The sequence below is a fragment of the Rhamphochromis sp. 'chilingali' genome (genome assembly GCF_963969265.1).
Source record: "Rhamphochromis sp. 'chilingali' genome assembly, chromosome: 7".
Taxonomy (NCBI): Eukaryota; Metazoa; Chordata; class Actinopteri; order Cichliformes; family Cichlidae; genus Rhamphochromis; species Rhamphochromis sp. 'chilingali'.
Window position 1 is genome coordinate 6,705,914 of NC_137934.1, and position 11,256 is coordinate 6,717,169.

At 43.5% G+C, this 11,256-nt stretch overlaps 1 protein-coding gene across 4 annotated transcripts; it reads left to right on the plus strand.

The window, feature by feature from the left end:
• Nucleotides 1-92: 92 nt before the first annotated feature.
• LOC308400226 (dynamin-1-like protein) lies at nt 93-11,245 on the plus strand. 4 transcript variants are annotated; one of them, XM_080887789.1, is made up of 19 exons: nt 93-335; nt 1,226-1,364; nt 1,878-1,924; nt 2,009-2,080; nt 3,225-3,311; nt 3,702-3,864; nt 3,982-4,102; nt 4,438-4,569; nt 5,759-5,965; nt 6,186-6,306; nt 6,479-6,634; nt 6,715-6,804; nt 6,907-6,999; nt 7,535-7,588; nt 7,896-7,976; nt 8,814-8,945; nt 9,044-9,153; nt 10,159-10,318; nt 10,401-11,245. In XM_080887789.1, exons 1-19 carry the CDS (start codon nt 234-236, stop codon nt 10,455-10,457), a joined length of 2,124 nt encoding a protein of 707 aa, XP_080743915.1. In that variant the 5' UTR covers nt 93-233; the 3' UTR covers nt 10,458-11,245. The 4 variants fall into 4 exon arrangements, 3 of the variants coding, with proteins under 3 accessions (XP_080743915.1, XP_080743914.1, XP_080743916.1); XM_080887788.1 differs by having other exon boundaries at nt 95-335; nt 1,226-1,367; XM_080887790.1 differs by lacking the exon at nt 7,896-7,976 and having other exon boundaries at nt 95-335; nt 1,226-1,367.
• Nucleotides 11,246-11,256: the final 11 nt, after the last annotated feature.

The window sequence follows — 11,256 nt, forward strand, 5'->3', positions numbered from 1 at the left end:
GCGCAAGACAACTAATTGTGGCGTCATTTTCAGCGTCTATATGATGTAGTCTTTTCCTTATCCTCAGCCATACGTTTTCGAACATTGGAGAACTACAACTCCCAGCACCCCACAAAATCTCTCAGCCGTCTGGTGGGTGTTGTTGCAATGGTGGTGTCGGAGGGACATTGAATGACTTTGGCTCCATCACGGAAGAAATACGGGTTTATTAGGTTAATTCAGCATTCACGAGCATGGAGGCTCTTATACCCGTCATAAACAAGCTCCAGGATGTGTTCAACACAGTAGGGGCGGATATTATCCAGCTGCCGCAGATTGCAGTAGTGGGGACTCAGGTAAAAGGCTGACTGGGTGCATTTTGCTCAGCAGGCTGTCATGCTAGCCAGATAACCTTGTTTTAATGATATACATGTATGTAGGAGGACTAAGAGAGTAGCATTTACTGCACCGTGATACCGATTCGCATATCAAAATGACGCAAAGGCCGTGTCTGGGAGTTCTGCTAAATTGTCACTTCTTCTTTTTGACAGCTAATAAACAGATACGCAGAGTCTGACCTAACGAGAGCAATTAAGTCTATTTTGATCACCATTAATTATCTCCACATCCTCATCTAGCTTCTGTAGACTAAAACTAGGACATAGCCCGAGGAAGAGGTAGAGGTAGTTTGCTAAAAAAATATTTTAAACCCCTGGTTCCATATGTGTTTGAAATTCGTAAATCTTACCCATCACAAATAACTAAAAAAAGACACCTAAGCTATCAAAGAATGAACTAAAAGTAAACATTCTTACCGATTATAAGCTGCTACTACATACAAGCTTGTGCTAAAAGAGGAAGTTCCAAATAACAAGGTTGTATGTACAGGTAGACTGGATGAACCAAATTTCCTGGTTAAATGCTCCATTTCCTGCTGCCTCACTGACCTGATATTCAAATCTTTTGTTTGCAAGGTGCAGCCAGTCAGGAGATTGGCCTTAAAGAGAGGGGAGCTAAAACTGCTTGTTTCAGACAGTAGATGAACTGAAGAGCTACATTAAGGCCCTGTATAGGCTAAATAAGGATAAATTGTGAATGATATAAAGCTGTAAAGCTACCAAGAATTTAAAAATGGGGTTGGAAAAGGGCATAATAGGTCCCCTTTAAACAATAAAACTGAACTATAACAAGCCAACTCTCTGGTGCTTTAACTCATATCTTTTTTTTGATGCACTTCTGCCTGCAGAGTAGTGGAAAGAGCTCTGTGTTGGAGAGCCTGGTGGGCAGGGACTTGCTGCCCCGTGGGACTGGCATTGTAACCAGGAGACCTCTAATCCTCCAGCTAGTCCACGTGGATCCTGGAGACACAAGGAAACATGATGAAGGTGGTATGTACTATGAACTGTAATAACCCTTTTTGGTCTTTAAACTTCTTTTCTTTTTTTTAATACAACACACACACACACACACACACACACACACACACACACACACACACACACACACACACACACGGGGGAACGCAAACACATCCTTGTAATCTTTAGTATCCTGTGTGAAAGATTCCCTGCCCCAGTTTTAAAATCCTGTCTCTATCACTGTCTTTCAAACAACTTGCAGATGTCATGGTGTGAAAAGCACTGTACTTCAAGGAGGTGCATTGTACAGGTGTCTTAATGTTTAGTAACCTACATCACCTTCTTAGCTCTACCCCCTCCTCCTCCTCAAAAGCACTACCTGTGATTCCAGCTGCTTTTATTCACCACACCAGTAAATGTCACCAGGCATCAGTCCTCGCATTAACCGCCATCACGCTCAGGCTCCCGCGCAGAGTAGCTTCTTTAATAGCCAGCACCTGTGTCGACCTGCTTTAAGAATGTTTTTATTCTGGTTCACAGGCAGAGACACTGAAGAGTGGGGCAAATTTCTACACACTAAAAATAAGGTATGTGTTATTGTGATACTAAAAAGAATTCAGTCTGCTGAGCCATACTTGTTGTGATATTGTTGTTGTGGTTTTTCTTTACAGATCTACACCGATTTTGATGAAATCAGGCAAGAAATTGAGAATGAAACCGAGCGAATATCTGGGAATAATAAGGTGAGATGAGGGTTGAACATTTTCTAAAGCCCGTGGGGTCATTGAGGATAAAATCATTATAGGATATTTCTTCCTTATTTTGCTTGTCAGAAACCCAACTTTAAACTGTGGGCCACCTACAGTCAAACTAGGAGTTAGAATAGAACAGAATAGAATAAACCTTTGTTATCCCACAGATGAGAAATTTGGGTGTTACACAGCTCTTATAGCAGCGGGAAATATAAAAGGAAGACACAAAGTGATCCTATATACATAAGCAACTGAAGTTTGTATATACAGGTAACAATGTATAGAAAAAAATTGTACGGAGATATGAATAAAATGTACTGTACAAGATAACCAAAAGGATGTTAAACTGTGTTATAGAGTCTGACAGCTGCTGGTAAGAATGACCTGCGGTAGCGCTCCTTCCTACACTGTGGGTGTAAAAAGTCTACTGTTGAACGAGCTGCTCAGTGCTCGTACGGTCTCATGCAGGGGGTGGGAGGTGTTGTCCATGATGGATTATAGCTTAGACAAGATCCTCTACTCCCCAACCTGCTCGATGGACTCCAGCGGACAGTCCAGGACAGAGCTGGCCCTCCTGATCAGTTTGTTGAGTTTCCCCCTGTCCCTCTCTGCCATTCCATCACTCCAGCAGACCACAGGATAAAAGATAGCAGACGCTACCACAGTGTCGTAAAACATCCTTAGGAGTGTCCTGTTCACCCGAAGGATCTCAGCCACCGTAGCAGGTGGAGACGACTTAGACCCTACAATAAGGGTCTAAGTCGTCATTTGTGTTCGTGGACCAGTCCAGTTTGTTATTGAGGTGAACTTCCAGGTATTTGTACTCCTCCACCGTTTCAATGTCCAAACCCTGGATGTTCACTGGTGGCTTCTTGCTGAAGTCAATCTCCAGCTCCTTTGTCTTGCTGGCGTTGATGCAAAGATAGTTAGCAGGCCGTACATACAGTAATAAAAACAGAGAATTAAAATAATCCAGCTGCAGCACAACTTTTAAACTAAATGCTTTGAAAACGGCAAGTGAAAGTGTAACTCTGGTTTAGGTCAGTGACTCTAGAGGGTCAGTGACCCCCCCAGTTCTAAGTTACTAAGCTATTAAATCCACTCTCCACTTTCCTCTTTTCTTGTCCCTCTGCAGGGAATCAGCGATGAACCCATTCATCTGAAGATTTTCTCTCCTCATGTCGTTAACCTCACACTGGTTGATCTGCCAGGAATCACTAAGGTAACATTTGCTCCAGCTCCCCAAGACAAGTCTTTGATCATCGTGCACCCCAAGGGAAATTAATTGTACAACACCTCCTTTCTTAAAAGTTTTATTCATTAAAGAGCACTAAAATGCCTTAAAAAAAGCTTTACCTTATAAGCCTGGTCAGCAATGTTCATTTCTCCATCTGGTCAATGCTTTTGTGTATTTCATATTTGTAGATGGCTGGGAATTAATGTTTTTCAACCGTGTGCTATGAAAGCCTCAGGGTATCCAGGCTTTGATTCTAGCCTCATTAGTTGGTCCCCTCTGGTTGGACGTGTTAATTTGACAAAGTTCCTACTTTGTTGTCTGACTCAAAACAACGGGTGCTGTGTCTTTGCTTGTAATTGGAATTGCTCCTTTCAGGTGCCTGTGGGTGATCAGCCTAAGGACATCGAGATTCAGATAAGAGATTTAATCCTGAAGCACATCTCTAACCCCAACTGCATTATCCTGGCTGTCACGGCGGCTAACACAGACATGGCTACCTCGGAGGCCCTCAAGGTGGCCCGGGAAGTCGACCCAGATGGTAAGAAAAACCAAATGGGAGCCATGTTCTAAAACTAGTAAAATAAGGAGTATTTTAAAGGTGTAATCTAGTGGCAGTGGGTTATGGTGCCCTTTGCGAATGACTGTAATTCATCAGGCAGGAGGACATTGGCTGTGGTGACCAAGCTGGACCTGATGGACGCTGGTACCGACGCTATGGATGTACTGATGGGCAGAGTGATCCCTGTCAAACTCGGCATAATCGGAGTAGTCAACAGGTCTCACAAACATCACACAAACCGCTACTCATAATGAGTATGATTTCATATCAGAGATGAATAGCTCAGTGGAGATGTCGAGAGAGGAGTGCCACATCAATTTTTAATGCTCCTAGTAAAGGCTAATGTCAGGATCTATTGTTTGTGTTCCTTTATCACTGTCATGCCATCAAGGGGGAAGATTTAATAAAAACGTTTCAGTCTTTGTGCACATCAATCACCATTAGACTTCTGGGAAAAATACGAGAAAGTACCGTAAAACAGACCTTTTCTCGTAAATGTCTGTTTTGTTTTGTTTTTTCCTTTTTCTTTTTTTGGTACGTTTGAACTTTTAGGAGCCAGCTGGACATCAACAATAAAAAGTCTGTGGCTGATGCAATTCGTGATGAACACGCTTTCCTGCAGAAGAAATATCCATCACTTGCCAACAGAAATGGAACCAAGTACCTGGCCAGAACCCTAAACAGGTAAAAGTAACGGCACCCTGATGATTTAGACTTTAATGTCTAAATCACACTGAGACGATGATAGAAAGTTGCATTTTCTTTATCGAGCACCATTCAAAAGCTAGTTGGTGAAGTAGAGCCCAGATGATGTATCTGTTGGCTGATATTGGCCTATTGGAGATGATTCTGTTCTCGGGCCTGTGTTTATGCTGTCCTGTATGTGGCCATATGAAAATTAGTTCTAAAAATAAAAACAAGAAGTGTAAATGATGCTTGGGGTAATTTAAAAGCAGCTTTATTACATAGACTGACAGAAGCAGTGGGCTGCTTATATATTACACATGTTACTTCACATGAATGTAGAAAGAAGTAAAGACCAAATTACAAAAGGAAACACAGATTAAAATGCAAAGACAGTTAAAGTCATTGCAAATTAAAAATGTGTACCTCCAGCACAAAAGTTCCAGGGCTTCAGGTGATACTTAAAACACCCAGAAGACTCCCAGGCTCCAGGGGGAGAGTGTTCCACAGCGTCAGACCCAAAATGGCAAACACACAGTTCTTAGTGTTACATAAGATGCCTTGCAGACCTAAAATTAAACTACTAATATGCAGACAGAGCCTTGTCAGAATCATTTAGGTTATATTACTGGATAATAGTGATGTATTAATGTGTATATCACTTTAATATTGCAGATGGAGGTTGTTTTTATTTACCTGTGTATTGAAATGTGATTTTCAGATTTATAGAGGGTGAGAGCCTCCTCGTGTCTCTCCCTCTGAGTATGTCCCTGGATATGAGGCGGCATCTGTAGATTCACTACTGATGTACTCTGGAGTTAGACCATTGACTTGAATCCTCAATTAATGGCATCAGAACCAGGGTGATGTTTGGTCATAATGTGTAGAGACAAAAAAATGGTGGTTTGAAGGGCAGCGTTTAAGAGTATATAGTGTTGTTTACTTTGTGTTACTTAGGCTAGATGAGGCTTTTTGTTTGTTAACACCAGCGATTAGTTTGCGTTTGTTTGCAGAATGTGATCATTGTCATATATACGGTACTAGAAAATGCCCAAGTAGTGCTTCCTCTGTGAAGATGCTGTCTGCATAGATATGGAGCAGCCCTGGCATTAATTACAGGCATCAGCGCATGTTGCTATTGTCCGTCCTAGAAAAGGTAATGCTCTGCCCTTTGCTGTTGTAATATCAGGCTACTGATGCATCACATTCGAGACTGTCTCCCTGAGCTGAAGACACGGATCAACGTCCTGGCAGCACAGTACCAGTCCCTGCTCAGCAGCTACGGGGAACCTGTGGAGGACCAAAGTGCCACCTTGCTCCAGCTCATCACCAAGTTTGCCACAGAGTACTGCAACACCATCGAGGGCACGGCCAAATACATCGAGACGGCAGAGCTGTGAGTAGTAGTCTCTGTGCCACTCCTCCGACCTGCCACATGGTGACGCTGTTGATCCGGTGCAGGGAGAAATGAGCAAAACAGCTGCATTGGTTTCATCATTTAATATGATCCAAATTGTAAGTTGAGGCACGCACAGCCTCTGCGAGGGAAGAGCTGACAGGAGCGGAGGCCATGGGGTTCACATCACAGCTAATATCCCCCCGCTGCTATTTTTCAGGTGCGGTGGAGCCAGAATTTGTTACATATTCCACGAGACCTTCGGTAGGACGCTGGAGTCTGTGGATCCTCTGGGGGGACTGAGCACCATAGATATCCTAACGGCCATAAGGAACGCCACAGTGAGTCGTCAGCTGTCGCATGATGTCATTAGCATCACTGCAGCTTGTCCTCTCACACCTGCGTTCAGTAGTCTGTTGTAAAACATGATGAAAAACACTTTATCTGTCATACAACTTATCTGTTCAGCACACGTTGCTGACCTGCACTTCCTCCCCTGCCTCCCCGCAATAGGGCCCTCGACCTTCCCTGTTCGTGCCAGAGGTTTCCTTCGAGCTGCTGGTAAAGAAGCAGGTGAAACGCCTGGAGGAACCCAGTCTGCGCTGCGTGGAGCTGGTCCACGAGGAGATGCAGAGGATCATCCAGCACTGCAGCAACTACAGCACACAGGTAGCTAACAGGCCCGGCGTGCACTCAGCTCGCCTTTGCTCGCGTGCAATCATTAACGTTCGTGCCGCTTCACCCCGCAGGAGCTGCAGAGATTCCCTAAGCTGCACGAGGCCATCGTAGAAGTGGTCACCTCCCTCCTGAGAAAGAGACTGCCCATCACCAACGAGATGGTACCGGCGCCTTCACTTCTCTTTGCACGTGTGCATTTATCTCCTGCGGCTGGGTTTTAGCGGCAAGTACAACCACTTTAAGCTGTTTTATTCTCGCCGCAGGTTCACAACTTGGTTGCAATCGAGCTGGCCTATATCAACACCAAACACCCGGACTTTGCAGACGCATGTGGGGTCATGAATAACAACATAGAGGTTCGTACTCACGTGGAAACAATAAACACATTAGATATAGAAAATAAAGTGCATGGAAGCAAAATGATGGAGGCAGTATTTGGAAATTAAGAAGCAACTGATTACACTGAACCCCTGTTGGTGATATTTAATTGCATTTTAGTTCAAGTGATATAGAGCAGGATCGGGTGATCCAGCTCTGTTCAAAACTCACTTATTACCCAAATAATTTCATGCACAGGGTTTTGAATACTGGTCACTTGTGTTTTCAATATGACTCTTTGTGAACTTTGGTAAATATGTTTTTCTAATTTAGTCATTTGAGTTTTTCCTTCATGTCTATTAAATTATTTATATTATAAACAGAATAACTAACAGTGCTACATGATGAAATGTGTTTGAAATGAGCAAAGTGGTTGGTTTAAGACCGAACCCCCCTTTTTTTTTTTTTTCTCTAATCTTCTTGCCAGTAAATTATTTTCCATATTTTTTTTTTCTTTCTAAGAAGTGTCAAAAACCATCAACTGTTCAGACGTGTGTTTTTGTATGTTTCTAGGAGCAAAGGAGAAACAGGATGAGGGAGATGTCCGCTGCAGTTCCCAGGGATAAGGTAAAAGAGAGCGACTGTGTTGTCAAATATAACCGTAGCTCATGTGTTGTAACATTTGGTCGCAGGCTGCAGAGTCCCAGTATAAAGGAGACTTGTGTGGCGTTAATCACTCGGAGCACTGCTGAATGATGATCCGTGAAGCAAATGCTTCGGATAGTTTCCATCAAGGAATTTTATCCCACATCTCTTCTCTCCTCTTGCCTCAGCTTACGACAGCCAGCCTCCTTTTCTTCTGTCTTTCCACATTTCTTCTCAGTGCTTTCTTTTCCCTTCCTCTCCCCCATTCCTGCTCTCGTATTCATGCTAGTCTGTTGGCAAAGGCCCGGCCGGCCCAACTGCGGTGTCTGGCGAGCCCCCTGCGTCTGGAGCAGAGATGGACGGTGCCAAGGTGGGCACACATGCAGCCTGCTGGCTCTGTGCCTGGCTGGCTGCGGGGCTGCTGGTAGCGATGGATGGATGATGGGCATGGTCTGCTGGCATGCACTCTGATCTTTGTCTGCTAATGGCGTGCTCTTATTTTGCTTTCCCTCAGCCTGTGTGGACTTGCACTGACAACTATTGTGTTCCCTGAAGTCTGTTGAACCCAAAGTTTGTCTAACAGAAAAAAAAAAGATTTCTTTCTCTTTCCCTTTCTAACCTCTTAATACTGTATGTGCAGTCTTTTGTTTTTAGATTCCAGACATTTTGAGGTAGAGAATAATCCTACCTCTGCGTACCATCTAATTAATCCTCCTTTCTTTTCTTTTTCTTTTTCTGTAAGCTATGCTAACAGTTCATGTTCCTCAGGGAATAAAGCGTGCTGACTTTGGTGACCCCTTGACTTTTCCTCTTACTTAGTTTGTGACGTGGCTGGGTTCCCCCTTCATCTTAATTGTAGCAGTGTTGAAATTGCTTCACTTTTTCCAAGCATCCCCCTTAGGTGTGCTTTGTTTTTAATCTTAATAAGCATGCTAACCTGCTTTGATAGTGTTGCCATTGATGTCTGAAGTTAACATTTGGCATGGCTTTTGTCATGTTTTCTCTCTAACTTGTTCATTAACAGCACAAAGACATAAACTTTGATTAATCCGGTCTCTTTTTTTTTTAACATGCCTGTTTTGTGTTAGCAGTGCATATGAGTCCTACTTTAACCATCACTTTCTGCAAATGTCATACTGTAATGATATTAAGGGTTCTAGATAGTGGAAAAGCATTTTTATCATTCTTTTTTTTTTTTTTTTCCCAGGCCCCACCTGCAGGGATTCAGGGGGAGCAGGACGGCACAGGAAGCTGGAGGGGCATGCTGAAGAAAGGGGAGGAAGCCCCAGGCTCAGGACCCGGAAGCCCACTTAAAGGAGCGGTCAACCTACTAGATGTGGTAACTTAACACTGGCCTTCCAGCGTGGCTCGTATTAAACATGACAGTCTATTGAGGGATTAAAACACTAGCCTTCCCTTCTTTCTTCCCTTTTGCAGCCTGTGCCTGTTGCCAGGAAGCTGTCGTCACGCGAGCAGCGGGACTGTGAGGTCATCGAGCGCCTCATCAAGTCTTACTTCCTCATCGTCCGCAAGAACATCCAGGACAGGTAGGCCCTCCCACCTGCTCCTCTTTTGTTTATTGCCATCAAATCCTACATAAAGAGACCAAAAACCAACACTGAGATAGATCTGCTAACACAGTGTGTGCAGCTGAAGCCTCATTTCTAGTATTCCCCTTGTCTGCTCGAGCGCCATTGTTGTCCAGAAATCAGAATTTAAAATGCATCAGCGAGCCGCTTTGTTGGATCATTTTTATTAGCAACCAGAGGCACTGTACCTTATTTTCACTAAATCTCTCACATATAATATCTCTGCCTCTTTAAATGCTCAGTAGTGCGCCAAATGAGCAGTAATCTGTTTGTGAATAGTCCAGTAAATGGATTTAAAAAAAGTCTTGTCTGAGTAAAATTTATACATTCACTTCTAGAAAACTAATGAGCCTTTTAAAATAAAATGAAATTATATACAGACATTGGTGATGGGAAATTGCGGTTCCCCCACTATACTGAGGTGATCCGGTGGTTCTGCTGATTTTGTGCATGCTTTGTCCCTAGGAGGGAAAGGTCGCTACAAATCAGTTGTTCTGAGTGATCACTGTCATCCTGTGATGAAACATTTCTAATCTCTGGGATCAGGCTGTAAACGCACCCCCGTCCACAGGGCACAAGGTGGGGGTCACTGAATGGTTTATGAGGATGAAAATTATGTAAATCATACGCCTTTGCACACACCAAACTTGAGCAGCTGTGAGAATTTTAAGAAAGAAGTGTTTTGCTAATGTTTTTATGTGACGTCTGTATTGGCGGCCTGTTTCTACACATTAATTTCAGTAGACACAGTGGAAATTTGGAAAGCACAGCGACCGACACTACAGGACATGTAAACACCGTCCTTTAAAATGCCTCCCTTTCCTCTTGGGAGCAGAAAGTGCCCTTTAAAGCTCAGGAAGATTAAATCCATCATATTTAGCTCCTGCTTAAACAGCTCAGTCCTCGGCCGCCTTGTTCTCAACCATCTGTTCGGTCTGTTTCCTCTTTCTCTCTCTGCGGCAGCGTGCCAAAGGCAGTGATGCACTTCCTGGTCAACCATGTGAAGGACAGCCTCCAGAGCGAGCTCGTTGGCCAGCTGTATAAATCTGGCCTCCTCAACGACCTGCTGACCGAGTCTGAAGACATGGCCCAGCGGCGTAAGGAAGCCGCTGACATGCTACAGGTAACAGGTTCCTACGTTTGAGCAGTGCTCAAGTTTTCTCCAGTGTACAGTCGCTTCAATACTTGTTCACATTTGTCCACAGGCGTTGCAGAGGGCCAGTCAGGTGATAGCAGAGATCAGGGAAACACATCTGTGGTGAAGGAGAGGGGGGGAAAAAAAACGCATCCCAGGCTGTTACCTCCTCGTCACACCCAAAGGACCGATGCTCCACGCATTCATCATGTCTGAACTTGAAGTTTTAGATTTGCTACCATGAAAATATTCTGATCTCTGCTTCGGTGTACAGAGCTACTTGAAAGGAGCGAAACTCGTGTTGTTCACTAAAAAAGTGTAGTGTTGTCTGGAGCATGTGAAAATGCACTGCCTCTGTTTGCTAACGGTAAAATGTCGCCACCCACGACTCCAGGAGGAACTGAGAGTGCCGCTAAAGGCAGTGCACTTTTCGTTTTCGCCAAAGTGTGGTTAACCAGTATGGAGATGGACATTTGTGCGATGCTGAAATCAAAGTTTTTGAATCCATTTTTTGGCAACTCAGCAAAGCATTTAATATTTTGGTTCCAAGTTATAAACTCAAAAAAAGAAAAGTAATGTATTTAAAATATTCAGCTCCTAATTCGCAGCCTTTTCATTTAAGAGTAGCTGTCACATGTCCGAAACCATCAAACCTCCATCTTAATCTTTGCACTATTATAACTGCACTGTACTGTAAAGCAAGTCCATTAACCTGACACTGTATTGCCATCAGAGTCTTTATTTATTACTGTGTTATTTAAATGTGTGGATAATTTCCAGAGCACTGTAGCAGGACGTCATTTAATTAAGTTTACATATCGCTGCCTATGTGTAAAGAAAATTCATGGTGCACTGTGGTTCTGTGTGTGGTTCCCAAAAGAAAAAAAATAAATAAAAAGTGGTATTTTACTGCCAGTTAATTGGTT